Here is a 15,999-nt window from a genome sequence, read left to right as displayed (position 1 = left end):
CTTACATTGTACAAATAAAATGATAATAATTCCTCGTAAAGTAACAGTCTGTATATTTGCCACTGCTGAGCTAAGACAATGATAATGCAGTTTGGTGGATTCACATTTGGCAGTATTTTTATGAAATTAGATACATGCAGGTTTGCATACGATATTTTTTTTCACTGCCGAGCACGGCTGAATTTGAAACACGAATTGAGAACATTGAATCAATATTTGTTTGTAGTTATCAGTATTCATTACCAATTTGTAATAAAATAAAATATTATCATTAATTAAAAATAAAACATTTTTTTTTATATATTTTAAAAGTTTTCTTATATTTAATACGTTTAATAATAAAAACAATATGCGTAAATTTTTTTGTTATTTAAGTATTAAGAAGCCTTGACAGATCCATGTCAGCGAACCGACAAGCTATATCAATTAAGATGCAACCGCGTGGAACTAGAAATAAGGATTTTTGAGGAAAAAACTTACCCTTGTACACGAATTAGGAACAAAGGCTATATAAACTAAACAGATCGCATGTATGTCAGTGTCGTAACCTACTTCAATTGCGTCTGATCGTACAAAAAATAAAAAAAATGACACAAAACAAAGTATCATTATTATTACTGTCGCTGGCATTAATTCTATGCTGGACTGATTCATCGCCAGTTGATTTGGGTTCATTGGAATTTGATAATCTTGACACTGATATATCGGATTTGAAGTATGAATCCCAAGATGGTACCTTGGACGATTTTTTCAAACCTACCGATAAGAAAGTAGACACTACCAAGCAGAGTGAAGGATCAAAAACTAAAGTTAGCGCGTCCGGAAGTGCGAAGAAAACTTCAGATAACAAAGGATTAAATACAAAATATGACCTCGAAGACATAAAAAAGTTTTTTAAACTGGCTGGTATTCATAATGCAGGGGCTTACGACGATGGTGGTATTTACGCTGTTGCAAAAGGCGTAGCTGCGACAGGTGTAGGAGTAGCTGGTAATGAAGAAAGAAAGTACAAAAAGGGTACAAAATCAAAAGGATTTCATAGGGTTTCACATAAGGACGAATACAATAACGACAAAGAATTTTATGCAGAAGACGAAACCAGTGGTGTGATTAAGAAAATTGGTGCAAAAGGTCTAGGTTTTGAAGCAGGTGCTGGTGGGGGTGTTAAAAAAGGTTATTATCATCACGATCATGATAAAGGATTTTTTGGAAAGCAAGGCATTTCAGATAAAGCTAATCTTAATAAGGAATATAAAGGATATACTGATGCTCAAGAATTTGATTCTTATTTCAAATTTAATAATAAGTGATGATTAAATATTTTTTTTTTGTTATTTTGATTATAACTTTATTTCCGTTTGTGTCTAATTTTCTCTTTACCAAAATCAAAATAAACTTTATTCAAGTAAGCTTTTCCAAGCACTTTTGAGTCGTCATTTAACAAACTATTTAAAGTAAATCTACCATTTTTTACGGTGTTATTTTTGTTTGCTAAAATATAATATTGTATACTTTGATGTTATTTTTTATAAATTACAATTATTATTTAATAAACAATAGTTTTTATGGCCTTATTTTAAAAATTGATTATTGCAATCATCGTTAATCAGTCATATATAAAGGCGTTTATAATTCAATAAGTTTCACTCTGATTTAACATCCGTATTTATTATAGAATGTATTTAAAAGAAATCATTGTAAGATCATTCGAGTAACGGTATGGAATAATAATCACACGAAACTTATTACAAATTATGGGTTTCATATATTTTAAAATATATAACAATGGTGAGTTCTCATATCATTTTAATGACAATTTTCCCGACAAATACGACTTTAAATAATGTTTTTCAATTAAGTTTATTTTATAAAATATCTAATTTCATATTTTCAGCTTTAATATTACTGCAGTTAATAAATTATTTTTACTGCATACATGCAGAAACGCGGCCGCATATTTATAGTTCATTTGGAGATAATATTAAACATTATGGTCAACTAGCCCTCGATACAGAAACTAATCCTATTGTAAGTGTACGAAAAAGCTTTGGTGTTGCAATGTCCCCTCCATTTGTAAATATGGATGACATCATTAATGAACCGCTAAGGGCTTACAGTTGTTCCATAATGTCGTGCCTGGAAGACGATGATACAAACATTGTTTGCGCCTGCAATTACAAAACAGGCAACGTTGTAACGTTTAAAAACAGTTGCGATGTAAAAAAACACAATTGCAGATTTAATACCGGTAAGAAACTATTCAAAATCTATATAACTTGTAGTTACAACACTTTAAATCTTTTGCTTTTTTGTATACCAAATAGTGAAAGTTATAATATACGATAATACAATACTTAATTTCTTTCTATTAGTATAATATTATATTTCTAATGTACTCCGAAATGTTTCAGATTTTAAAATAATTTTAAATGATATATGCCCCTGGGAATTTCAAAGTCGACGTAATAACAAAAAATTTGAAGTTGATTATAATAACCCTAAGTACTACAATTGATATTAAAACAATAATTTAACATGATTATTTTTATTTATTTGCATAATTCATAAATCTATAGTTACATTATAAATTGCAGAACAATAGTAAGCTCAAATTATATATTAATGTATACTCTATTCTAACCATACAAAGAGAAAAGCCAAATATACAACATTTGACAGCTAATTGACGCGATATCATTGGCCGAGAGCTTGATTAATCTATGATATTCACTATGGATTTGCGAAAAAAATTGAATTTCGACAAAACTGCTAACGGAATTTTGGATTAAATTAAAGTGGATATAAGTAGTTAAGTGTAATAGTATGTAAATAAATATATATTAACCATAAACTCTAGTAGTGTTGTGCATATAGCTGAATTATTAACAAATCGGGCGACATACGTAATTTTAACGTTTGTTTATCTTTATTCCTACTTCGATTGGAATAGGCTATATATTTAATCTTTTTATGTAATTTTTGATGGATCGTAAATTTCAATTTAATTCATAAACTTAATATCATAATCATATAAAATTAATATCTTATCCCGGCTAAACATGATTTAAACCAGTAAATTTCTTAAGAATCAATGTAATGCAATTAAGTCTTTCCGTTTGTTCTAAGAATTCGGAATCGTCAAAAATAATCGATACTAAGCAAAAGACTACGTAAGAACGAATTGCGAAAGGCCTTAGTTTATAGTCTATGCTTTATGATATTTTGAAGTCTTGTCATTTGAAGTTCTGTCAATAATTGTACTCTATAGTCTTTGTCTATCTCAATGTATTGAAGTGTTTGTGTTAATGATTGTGAAACAAAGAATATTACAATACGAAATAGATGAGGCTCAGTAGAGATCACCTTTTTAACATTACTCATGAGTACGGAAGAGACTCTGTTGAATCTCGATTTCGACAAGCCCAACACAGCAATTACGCCTCCCGATGACGGCGTGCTATCTCTGTCCAGTAGTGCCGAGGACATTTGTTTAGTGCCAGAGGTCGGATTCGAAGGAAACGTGGATTCTCCTGGTGTGAATCGGGAGTCGCAGCCGCTCCTCGGCGGCCGCGGCGACCTAGATGTCTCTTTCAATCATTTCCCAGGTAAAACTAAATTTTATCAGGTAAAACTCGTCGTCGACTTAATTAATCTAATTTATAGACATTTTCTTTCATCATGCGTACTTTTATCAACATTCGTAGTTACTCATTTAACGCAATTCACTTGTTAGACTTCCGAAACATAGATACGGCTTCTTGGAACTCAATAAGAATAAGTCATGAGTAAATCTTTACGAAAATACCAAACAACGCACAAAATGAAAAATTTACTTTGATAACTGAAAAATATTTAAATAATTCTTTGTTGCTGTTTGAAATCTAAACCAACATTAGGTATCAAACTTCATGTTAGTTGAAAAAAGTGTATTTATATACAACTTGAGTGAATATAGGTGCAGTTTATATTTTCATGTCAGTTTTCAGTGAAGCGTAACAGCTGTGTGGGTTTCAGACTTGTTTTTCAGTATTCAATCGTGATGGAGTTTCCATTTTTGTGTAGTGAGTAATATATATGTATGGTGTTGTATTTAACTACTAGTATTGTATTTAATTATAAATATAAAATGAATCTTTCCAGTGAAATGGCAATCCATATGTTTGTTTTGTATATATGTGAAAATTATGATTGAGTATGTGATGTTAATTTAGTTAAATTATAAATTGCAGTACAGTAGTAAGCTCAAGTTGTATATTAATGTATATTTAATCTTTTTATCTCACTTTTTACACCTTTAAAGATAAATTATATCATAATTTTTATATGCTATTAGTACTAGAAAATAAGCGAATATAATTGTTTTTACATCTCAACCAAAAACTGAACCAAAACACTACACACATTTAATCATATTTAATCAATGTCATATTTGTTTAAATTATGATGGTAGTCACTTGTAACTGATTTCGATTAGCCCCTTTGAAATGGTCACATCTGTTAGAGTTGATGAGGGGTTTTCTCCTGAATGCTGGACATTCTGCAACAATGTATCACTCAAATACTTTTTACTATTAATAAAATCCCTTGTTAAAATAGTTAAACATTAATTGTATCGAAATAACAATATTCTTCATTCAAGTAGGTTCTTATGTGTACTTAAAAAAATTATATTACAAAATTGAAGCTATCATTGCATTGGAAAGTAGAATTTACTGGAAAAAAAAAAAACAAAATCTAACAATTCTCTTTCATTTGTTTTCCCAAATAAAAATAAACCATCAACTATGTATATACAATTTATATATCTAGTATGGACAAATAGTAACTCCACACATGAATCGTAAACTCAATGATTGTACATAGAGAGATATGGACATATTCAGGCTATGGTCTACCTGGTTACTTTTATTTGTACAATAAAAATAGTTTTATCACAAATTTGGAGCAGTATCAATATGAGTTGTGTTGTCTTTTGAAACTACATATGCTCTGTAGCTCAGTCTTACCATTTGGGTCAATAAATATTCCATTCAAGTTTTGAATAGTTTTAATTAAAGTCAAAATCGTTATTCCTTATTACACTTGATTATTGATTGACGAAAAATCCGCACTGGTTCAGAAATTAACATCTCAAAAGAATCTCAGACCTGAGAAGAACTGGTGGGTGAATATAAGTGGTATATTTCTCGGATATAACAATTATAGATTTAAAAAATACACTTATGTAAAATAAACGAAACATACATAGCACAAACAATATAAAAAGGCCTGCTAAAAAGTAACAAGTATAATCTAAAGTTACTCCTAGAATAGGGTATGAGTAATTGTTAATAATAAGCTTCTGTTAGCTTACTACTCGGTGTAATAGTAAGCAGTGAATAGATAACCTCCTATGACCTTAAATTTTTTTACATTTGAAAGAGATCATACATAACAAAATTAGGCAGCTGTTTGTATTATATTATTATATGATTTACACTTGATTTTATATGCAGCTTATTTGAAGTGTAGTTTTATTTGTAATATAATAGTAAAGTCAATAAAAAAGAATATTTTTTTTTACTAATAATAATATTCAGACATTATATATATTTACAATTTAAACCACTGCGTAAAAACAAACACATGTAATAAAAATTATAACAATTGCACAGAAGTATCGTTGAAGACAATCATATTGTTACAACATTAATTGTTAAGAGTAATTTGGACCAAAAAACACATGAAACTTTAACTTTATCACAAACTAAAAAGTATAAATGGCATTTCCAAGAACAGCTACAGTGTTACTGTTCCGCTCCTTGTTGCAAGCAGTGCAAGTGAGGCAGCAAACAAAAACCTTATTTATGACTAAGATTTATGTTTTATAGAGTCATACAGAACATATATAAACTTTAATGCTTAACTTAAATAAGCACTGTGAAGGGATACTGATCATATTTTTTTATAGTTATGTTTTAATTATTTTTTTTATTTACTTTGGACCATTTTGGAAGAGCAATTCTATATTATATAGCCAGTGGCGTAGCTAGGTGGGCAAGGGCCCCGGTGCATAGAAAATCATCGAGCCCACACCCCCCCTTTCCACTCCATCTTTAACTTTATATTGCCCTTCAAAATTATAACTAGGAATAGGATACAGGATACAGCGAGTTGAACTTATCATTAGTAGGCTAAATCCATACATCATCTCTATTCAAAGCTTAGGTTAGAGGGCCCCCAGAGCTCCGGGGCCCTGGTGTACTGCACCACCTGGCCCTACTATAGCTACGCCACTGTATATAGCGTTTCAATGCGGTCGGTCATGTTCGCGAATACGATGTTAGCCCGATGCTTAATATTCTGAAGTATAGATATATTCAATCACGAAGGCGCGCCCCACGATGCTTAATTATTTGCATTCATTAGTATTGAATGATACTCGTATTGCAAGATGTGATATGTGCTTGAAGCGATTAACGTAAGAGTATACCAGCGTTGCAGAACTATCGATAGTATCGTTTTGATCAATACTATCGATACTATCGATAGTATTGACACGTGACAACACGTGATACTATCGCTAACACGTAAACTATCGATAGTCTATCGATATGCAACACAAGAGTAGACCGCAAAAAAAAAAACAAATAAGAAAAGTATTAATGTGAATGCCGATAATTAATTTAACGTGGGGGGCGCTCCTTCGTTAGAGAATACAGCGACATGTACATTCTTATTTTTTACTTTTCATGGCATACCTAGTCATATATATATATATATATTATATATTTTATAAAATATATATATATATATATTTTTATAAAATCTTTTCTTATACTAGCTAGCTAGCTAGCTATTACTCATAGATTATTTACTAATAATAATAATTAATGTGTAGAGCTATTAATTTAATAAATTATGCAAAGGTCCATATAAAGTGCCATTATAATATTTATGTATTATAATAATATTCGCCCGCGGCATCTTGTTATCAATGTTAGGTTATTTTTTTCCGGGATAAAAGAAAACCTGTATGTTATTCGAGACTATAATCTATCTCTGTGCTAAATTTTACTCAGATTCGTTTAAGCCGTTTTGCGTGGTTGATTAATAAACACCCAGCGATCTAAACTTTTTTAAAAACGTATTTATAATATTAGTAACATTATGTAGTACTATACTAGCAACCCATCCCGACTTCGCCCGGCTGAAGTAATAATTATATTTACTACCCGATCACAGCGCCACCTACCGAATCCAATGTAAACTATGCAAGGAAAAATTACAAAAGAAAAACATCGAAATAGGTCGAACCGTTTCGTAGTTCAGTTACAAACACACGTACTGAAGATTTATAAATATAAAGATATAATAAATAAAATAAATAATTTTCAATTATGATAATTTATGTTGTTGTAGTAAGTATTTGTAATTTTTACTCATTAAAAATAATTAAATATTATCTCTAAAAATAATGCTATAAGTTTAAGTTAATAATATTTTGTACAAATGTTTTGGGTTTGCTTTAGTTGATAACAATCTTGTAATAATATTATAATAACTATATCAAGAATTATTAAGCGTATAATAGAGTTTTAAGAGCCGAGATGCCCTAATGACCAGAACATGTGAACCTGAACCGATGAGAGCTGGTTCAAACCTGAATACGCACCGCTGTTTTCTTAAGCTTATTTTTTTTTTTTTTAATTTTCGTCGCAAAGGAAAGCACCTCGAGGAATATGTGGATAAAAATCTACAAACTCCAAGCTGTAGGACATATGCACGCGTGGTTAATTCAGATTATGAATTAAATTATTCATGTAGAAGTCAGTTGTAAATTGTAATGAATGCATAATGTAATGTGTTTGTCTTGGTAGTTTTATCGAAAAAAAAAATTTGGACAACGTGAGTTTCAAATATTTTTTTTCGAATATTTTGTCTTTCAAGGCTAATCATTGATATTTTATTCTTATCGCTTGCGTTGCTTCATATTAATATTTATGTTATATATTTACTTGATTGTTAAATTAACAATTGTATTTTTTATTTAGCATTAGCAGCCTGTAAATTTTCCCACTGCTGGGCTAAAGGCCTCCTCTCCCTTTGAGGAGAAGGTTTGGAGCAAATTCCACCACGCTGCTCCAATGCGGGTTGGCGGAATACACATGTGGCAGAATTTCGTTGAAATTAGACACATGCAGGTTTCCTCACGATGTTTTCCTTCACCGCCGAGCACGAGATGAATTATAAACTTAAATTAAGCACATGAAAATTCAGTGGTGCCTGCCTGGGTTTGAACCCGAAATCATCGGTTAAGATGCACGCGTTCTAACCACTGGGCCATCTCGGCTCTCTAACAATTGTAATTCTAGTGAAATCACTATCGTTAGACAGATTTCCTTAAATATTTTCGTATAGGTGTCGGTATATTAAGAAGACAAATAATGCTCAAAAAAACCAACACTAGATTCTACTGAGAATAAACGGCGAGAAACTCGATCATTCTTTTCCTCATTTCAATATCCAAGTTTTATCGATTAAATGCATAAATCCTGTCTTGGAGTCGATAATTACTTGTTCTACGCTTTTTTATTATATAAAAAATGTGTTATCGTAAAATACGAAAATAATATATCTAATGGATACGAGTGCTATACGAGTTCCTTTTTCAAAGAATTGTTTTTTTTAAATAGTACCCATAACCAAATAAATAAATACAAAATTTCCTATTGTAAAGTTACGAAAAACTTGAAATAGTTCGGTTTGGTGGCTAAAAAAAACTTCTTTACGGAACCTTGAAAATGAGAAGATCACCTTCGAGTATTTAATAAATAAACATATTATAGTAATAGTTTGAAAATAAGATTACACTGCAATTTTATTTCGACGTTTCTTTACAGTTCTTTGGGTATTTATTTACAAATTTCTTATGGATTTTAAGCGATCAATAAGCATGTTAAATACATCTATATTTAAGAATATAGCAAACATATATAAGTAGTTTTTACACAGACATCATCATCATGTCATCCCTGCCCAAATCCCAATCCCAATATCCCAATTTACTTGGGGTCGGCGCAGCATGTCTTCTTCCATACTCCGACGTCATCAGACAAGTAACATTCTTTCCAGCCATATCATCTTTCACAAAATCCATCCATCTTTTCATTGGTCGTCCCCTTCCTCTATATCCATCCACGTTCATGCTCAAGACCTTCTTCAAAATACATTCCTCCGCATAATATTGTTAATTATTAATAATAACGTAGTTTTTACACAGGCGATAAATGTATATTCTGGTAGAATTACGAAACGGCGGTTTTCAAAAACTGACAAACTGCGTGGGAGACACGCAGGCGTGTGTGTGCAATCAAGTGCTCTCGGTGTCCGATGATGCGTGAACTAAACAAGGCTGACATGTACAGACAGACAGTCTTAGGGCTACGACAGCGACCCTTTGAAAAGTTTTAATGAATCACTCCGTCCCGAAGTGAAAATCATGTACAGCAGTTTAGTTTGTAGTTTTTGCGTATATCGCGGACAGATGCGGCGGGAGGACTTTATTTTATAACATGCAGTGATGGAGCAGTTGAATGCTATGAAAAATATAATTTTATTCGTTCAATTTATAGGAAATACGATAAATTGGTTCATTATAAAAATTATGTTCAACTCATTATTTAAATTCTTAAACATCATCTTAAATTCCATTCACTTGATGATATTTTGATAAAAACAAGTTTGTTTCGTAACAATTTAGTATTTAAATCATTTGCATAGTTATTGCCTTCTGAATGCTATCCGTTTGTTTTCCCTTTTCAATGGTATTTTAATAGTCTGTACATAAGTAATATATTATAGGAAGTTACTAGTCTTCCATGTAACCTACACTTAGCATACTTCATAACATTACTTAACAAACTTAATTTTGTGTCGGTGAGCTTTAACATCAGTAAAATAGTTCTAAGCATAATTTTTCTTTAAAATATATTGTTTGATATTCTTTAACTGATAGTAAGCAGATCAGTTAAATTGTTGCACCAGAAGGGTGATTCCAGAACCAGGTTAAAAACAACAAGCGTCCGGTTGCGAGCAGTGTTCTTGTGGTCTCTACTTCCCCAAATAAGATTCCAATGGTCCTCCTCCGAGACGCTCCCATTGCGCAGCGGGTGTATTTTTTGCACCTCCTTGCCTGTATTAAGACGGGTTGTCCAGAACGTACATTCCTTTTATCCTAAGATGATAAAATAGTTCATCCATAGTGTATATAGAAATAAAATCCAAATAAAGTTATACTTGATGTGTTAATTTTATTAATTATTAATTTTAAATAGAGGGTCGCGACTTCTTACGTTAAAGATAGTGTTGTTATGTCTTTAAAAATGAAACTCGTTAATAATATTTTGCGGTGCCTCCGTGGCCGCGTTACACTGATATTTTATGTATACATCAGATTATTACTCGATTATGTAAACTAATATTACGTCGTATACGATAATATTGCTTTAAATATATTTTATCTGTGGCAAGAATTTTATGCTCTCAAACACTTCTATGATTAATTTTTACCCGACTCAGCTATTTTACAATTACAAGTGAATTGATTTAGAAGATAAGTACTCAGTTAACTATTACCCGCTATGTACAAACATTTCAATATACGGTACAAACCTTGTACAAACTACTAGAAGTTAAAATGAATTTTTTGAATACCTAGTTTTCAACTTCAAATGGGTGATATCGTTTGTTTACCAAATGATCTGTAATGAAATGATCGATATTGGCTTGCGTTTAAAACTGCAGATCCAGGTCTTGGGTTCCAATTCTGAGTCCGTCCTAAAATGGGAATTGTGATTACACGTCTATTCCTAGTGATAGCCTGGAGTTTGTAACTGTTGCAGTGTTAGACTTCCTTGTAAAGTACATCCGAATAAACAGGGTGCAACAGCATTTGCGCTCAACCTTCAACGCTTTATCTACTGCGTAGTTCGTTAGTCTGACTATCAGCCGTCGTTGAAATTCGTTCAGGACGATTTCATTGTAAACAGACAATTGTGCGACCTTTATATTATATTATAATTTCTCAAACATTTTCATTGTTGCATTATTTTGATGACGATCTGGTTTTCGGGTTAAGGCCTTATGATATTCTTATTCCGTTCACCTTCAAACGTACGTCGGTTGTGTAATCTCGACTTGTACGATCAATTTCCTTTATGTCTTCCCCGTGCTCAGTGACCTCGGCGACATTACACTTTTAAACTGAAAGCTTTGAAGTAATAGATTACAATAGAGTTAAGTATCGGCAAATGTCTTACGGCTTCGTCTGTGTTAGAAAGATATATAGAAATGTATTTATTTTATTATTTTTTTCTGTTTACATAAAGAGTTTTTCAAATTAACAAACTATCGACGCCATTTGGTCATGAAAAACGTAACAAGGGTCCCCTCAATATGATTGTCACAATCACTCAAAAGGTCGATGGATAAACATGTGACAGATTTTTATCACATAGACCCGCACATGCAGGTCTCCACTCCACGCGATGTTTGTTCGCCGCCGAGCAAGAGTTCAATTATAAACACCTGCTTGGCTGGATTTGAACCAGCAATCTTCGGTTAAGATACACGTGTTCCAGCCACTGGACCCTAATTACTACTGTCTGTAAATAACAGTTCATCACGAGAATAAACGAAAACTTTTTTGTCATTTGGCCTGTTGTCGAGCATGTTTATTGTCACTTGGTACTCGACGTTTCTGTAATCATGAGCGAATAGTATTTAACAATCTACTAAATACTCAACGCTGATTGGTCACCTATTTCGACCAATTATCTTGCTTATGATCAACGTTTCAGAAATTGGAAGAAAGTTTCCTGTATGCAATTAAGATGAGACAGATTTTGTTCGAGAGGCACGATAGAACACGTTTTGTGATTCAGACAGCGATTCTATTATTTTTGGCACGCGTTCAAAAAAACCCGTCCATAAACGATTTACAAAATCAAATTTACAAAATCTCTTTACAAGTACCTTTAAGATTTTACTTTATCAGAATGCAAATTGAACGCTTGGATAGACCACTCGGCTCAAGTTTTAATCGTTAGATTATTTGTAAAATATACATTAATGACATTTTATCGTTTCCAGATGACCCACAGTTCACGGAGCTCGTGTGGCAGGCGGAGGTGGCCATCGACAATGGGATATTCCCGGAGCGGATATACCAGGGTTCCAGCGGTTCATACTTTGTCAAGAATCCAGGAGGGGTGAGCAACCTTACTTTTATGTACTAACTGTGCCCGCGACTTCGTACGCGTTTGAATTTAAGTTTTATTTTTATTTTAAACATAATTCTAAACGAAAAGTAGCCCAAGTTACTCCTTATTATATCAGTTATCTGCCAGTGTAAGTCCCGTCAAAATCGATCCAGCCGTTCCAGAGATTAGCCGGAACAAACAGACAGACAGACAAAAATTGTAAAAAATATTATTTTCGTATATGTACCGTTACATATACATTTAGTAAAAAGCGGTTATTTTACAATTACAAACAGACACTTAAATTTTATTATATGTATAGATTTATACGAGTCAGGCTCGCTGACATAATTAAATATTTGGGAAATAAACAATTATATACTTATTATATCATACTAATAGAAGTAATCTTTAAATGTTTCATTGGCAATTAAAATCTTCCTGCCCTAGTGAAGAGAAGAATGAGTTACTGACTCGCTTATCCGTCAAACCGGAACACGATAATACTAAGCATTGAAGTGTGACGGTAGAATATACTGTGAGGGGTCGTTTCTACTCAGACAAGTTGGCTCAAAGCCCTACCACCAAATGTGATATATGTCTATACAACATAAGCGACATAGTATTATACAAATCAAAGAAATACTGAATTACTAAATACCTACTTTCGATTCCTTACATTTTCCATACCGCAATAACTTCGTAAAATGGTACACACTCACGCGACAAACCTTTTACGTCAAGCCAAGGAATTCTAATGTTATTTTATTGCAATAAGTCTATTGTAATTGGCTAGAATTTGAATTATTCAATTAGAAATTACTTTAATGATACGTTACTGTGGTGTTGCTATAATTTAAATATTATAGTCAGTAGCCACACTAAGCTATTGTATCATTTAAGTAATTCATTATACTTATGAGGATAACCGGTAAATATTTGAAAATTATCGAATCTAAGTTACATACATTTTTAATTTATGTTTCTAGTCTTTTTTTAAACTAAGTTAGAGATTAAGTTTGAAGTTAAAAATTACTATTATTTTATTATACAATGTTCTCGAGATGGATAAAATAAGGAGTTCGTAATGTATTATATTACTTTTAAGTGGGCTGTTGGCCTGCACTTATCTTGGTATCTCTTTGGATTTAAAGATTGTATTTAACGACTTTTCAGTGTACTTGCCTATTGCAACACTGCTTTCTAAATTATTTCTTAAATTTTGTTGGACTCTATTGCTCCTTAATTTAAAACTCAGCTGTCACATAGAGAAAGACAGTTAGTGAGTTAGTGTCAAATTCGTTTTGACAGGAGCACAGATAAAATATCCTTTGTGGGGTTAAGGGAGCCATGAGCTTGGTTTTCTTATTTGGTGCAAAGGAAACATTTTTGGTATTTACTGTTTAATTGTAATCTATTCGAATGTAACTTATAAACTGATAAAGTATTCATAAATGTGTTCAGTAAATAAAAAAGAAAAGAATATTGGAAGTGACATTAGACTCGGAGTAAACGATTACAGATAAAATAAATATATATCTATGGAACTCAATTAACTTTTCAGAAAATCGTCGGCGTATTCAAACCTAAGGACGAGGAGCCGTACGGGCGCCTGAACCCGAAGTGGACGAAGTGGATGCACAAGCTGTGCTGCCCGTGCTGCTTCGGGCGCTCGTGCCTCATCCCCAACCAGGGCTACCTGTCCGAGGCCGGCGCCAGCCTCGTCGACTCCAAGATCGGCCTGCGGATAGTCCCCAAGACCAGGGTGAGCCACAGTTTCTCCCGTCGAGAAAACCCCGGTGCGCACAGCCGATTCACTGATTCGTGCTGCAGGTGGTGAAGCTGGTGTCGGAGACCTTCAACTACCTGCGCATCGACCGCGAGCGCTCGCGCCTCAAGCGCGCCATCACCGAGCAGTTCCCCAACCTGCGCTTCAACCGCATGGGCCTGCCGCCCAAGGTACCGCGACCTGCCGGCCTCGGGGCCGTTCATTGCAGATGATTCGCGTCGTGCACTAGCTAATGTCATGTCTGTGTGGGGCAGATGGGCTCGTTCCAGGTGTTCGTGGAGGGGTACAAGGACGCGGACTACTGGCTGCGGCGCTTCGAGCAGGAGCCGCCCTCGGAGAGGATCATGGACAAGTAACGAATAAATTATTTTCTCCTGATGAGTTCAATTTTTCGTTCACAGTGGGTGATCTCGAAATCTAGCCAGGATTAGATCAAAACCGATCAAATGAAATATTCAGTATATCAATTGTAATAAAAAATACTTATATTATAACACTGAATCCGCCGACCCGCGGGGCTCGTCCGCCGGCCTGACCAGTCTGTCCGCGCCAGGTTCCAGCTGCAGTTCGAGCGGCTCGTGGTGCTGGACTACATCATCCGCAACACGGACCGCGGGAACGACAACTGGCTCATCAAGTACGACGCGCCCGCCAGCCGCGGCATGACCGACCCCTCCGTGAGTCTCCCCCCTCGCGCTGCGCACACCGCTATAACTCCCCCCCCCCCGCACTCAGTGACTGACCCGCCTTGCAGGAGTGGTCGGGCGAGCCCGAGGTGCGCATCGCGGCGATCGACAACGGGCTGGCCTTCCCCTTCAAGCACCCCGACTCCTGGCGCGCCTACCCCTACCACTGGGCCTGGCTGCCGCAGGCGAAGCGCCCGTTCAGCCAGGAGACCAAGCAGCTGGTGCTGCCGCTGCTGTCCGACATGAGCTTCGTGCAGGAGCTGTGCGACGAGCTGCACGTGCTGTTCAAGCAGGACAAGGGCTTCGACCGCGGCCTGTTCGAGCGCCAGATGTCCGTCATGCGCGGGCAGCTGCTCAACCTCACGCAGGCGCTCAAGGACGGCAAGAGCCCCGTGCAGCTCGTGCAGATGCCGGCCGTCGTCGTGGAGAGGTGAGCCCTCCTCGGATAGCCGAGACCTCGACTAGTGACTAGTCGGAGCTGACCCCCCCCTCCTCGTGTCGCAGGTCGAAGGGCGGCAGCACCTCGTCGCGGTTCTTCGACTCGTTCCAGCAGCGCTTCCAGCACAAGTCGCCCTTCTTCTCCTGGTGGTGACGGTGAGATCTTTTACAAATACATGCTTACTGAGTACAAGTAAATATATTTAGGTTATATCGCAATTAAGATCAGCATCATCAAAACTCTAAAACAAAATATTAATCTTGATTTTGATTTGAATGGAGCTGCCGTCGGTATGTCAGTTAGATTGTGGTGACGGTACTTCTGTACCGTCAACATATTCGATACGATTTGTAAATAAAAAATTATAAACAAAAAAAACAAAATCCCGCAGTGGCCTTCTCTTTCTCTTCTCAGGTCCGCGGGGTTTTATTTCGAACCGAAATCTTAAGGACGACTTTGATGTTGAATAAATATTTTTGATTCAAACTCTCGACCGTACAGTCAGTAATGACTAACAGACTAACAAGACAATAATATTTTATTCGCTTTGCAGAACCCAACGGGGAGCGAGTCCGGCGACGCTGTTATATATAGATAACCATTTGTATGTATGTACGGTAGTATAGCGCGTTAACTAATTAAACATTATAACGTATTGTTGAAGTTGAAACGACTCTCACAGTTTTTGTTCTCTATTACAACGACGTAAGATTCGAAATCGCGATGAAATTAACGGTTTTAAGGAAAACAAGCATTCCAGTTACTCTCGTAAATGTAAAGATAATCCTAAGATATAAAGTGGTCGAATTGAAATATAATTTAACGACAGAGCGTGACGCGGAG

At 34.9% G+C, this 15,999-nt stretch overlaps 1 protein-coding gene across 4 annotated transcripts; it reads left to right on the top strand.

Moving 5' to 3' along the window:
- Positions 1–3,230: 3,230 nt before the first annotated feature.
- Positions 3,231–15,999, top strand: LOC125071250 (phosphatidylinositol 4-kinase type 2-beta). 4 transcript variants are annotated; one of them, XM_047681383.1, is made up of 10 exons: positions 3,231–3,605; positions 12,133–12,251; positions 13,807–14,007; positions 14,076–14,201; positions 14,286–14,383; positions 14,585–14,708; positions 14,786–14,974; positions 15,125–15,147; positions 15,222–15,311; positions 15,710–15,999. In XM_047681383.1, the coding sequence occupies exons 1-9, from the start codon at positions 3,380–3,382 to the stop codon at positions 15,307–15,309; spliced, it is 1,194 nt and encodes a 397-aa protein (XP_047537339.1). In that variant the 5' UTR covers positions 3,231–3,379; the 3' UTR covers positions 15,310–15,311; positions 15,710–15,999. The 4 variants fall into 4 exon arrangements, with proteins under 4 accessions (XP_047537339.1, XP_047537340.1, XP_047537338.1 ...); XM_047681384.1 differs by lacking the exon at positions 15,125–15,147 and having other exon boundaries at positions 3,235–3,605; positions 14,786–14,931; positions 15,233–15,311; XM_047681382.1 differs by having other exon boundaries at positions 3,237–3,605; positions 14,786–15,147.

The sequence above is a fragment of the Vanessa atalanta genome, chromosome 19 (genome assembly GCF_905147765.1).
Source record: "Vanessa atalanta chromosome 19, ilVanAtal1.2, whole genome shotgun sequence".
NCBI lineage: Eukaryota > Metazoa > Arthropoda > Insecta > Lepidoptera > Nymphalidae > Vanessa > Vanessa atalanta.
This window is presented reverse-complemented; position numbering and strand designations above follow the sequence as displayed.

Bases quoted from the DNA above. Each gene is read 5' to 3' on its own strand.
- LOC125071250 (XM_047681382.1), top strand. From the start codon at position 3,380: ATGAGTACGGAAGAGACTCTGTTGAATCTCGATTTCGACAAGCCCAAC. The intron at 12,252-13,806 runs GTGAGCAACCTT...TTAACTTTTCAG, and splicing joins TTGTCAAGAATCCAGGAGGG to AAAATCGTCGGCGTATTCAA. The intron at 14,008-14,075 runs GTGAGCCACAGT...TTCGTGCTGCAG, and splicing joins GGATAGTCCCCAAGACCAGG to GTGGTGAAGCTGGTGTCGGA.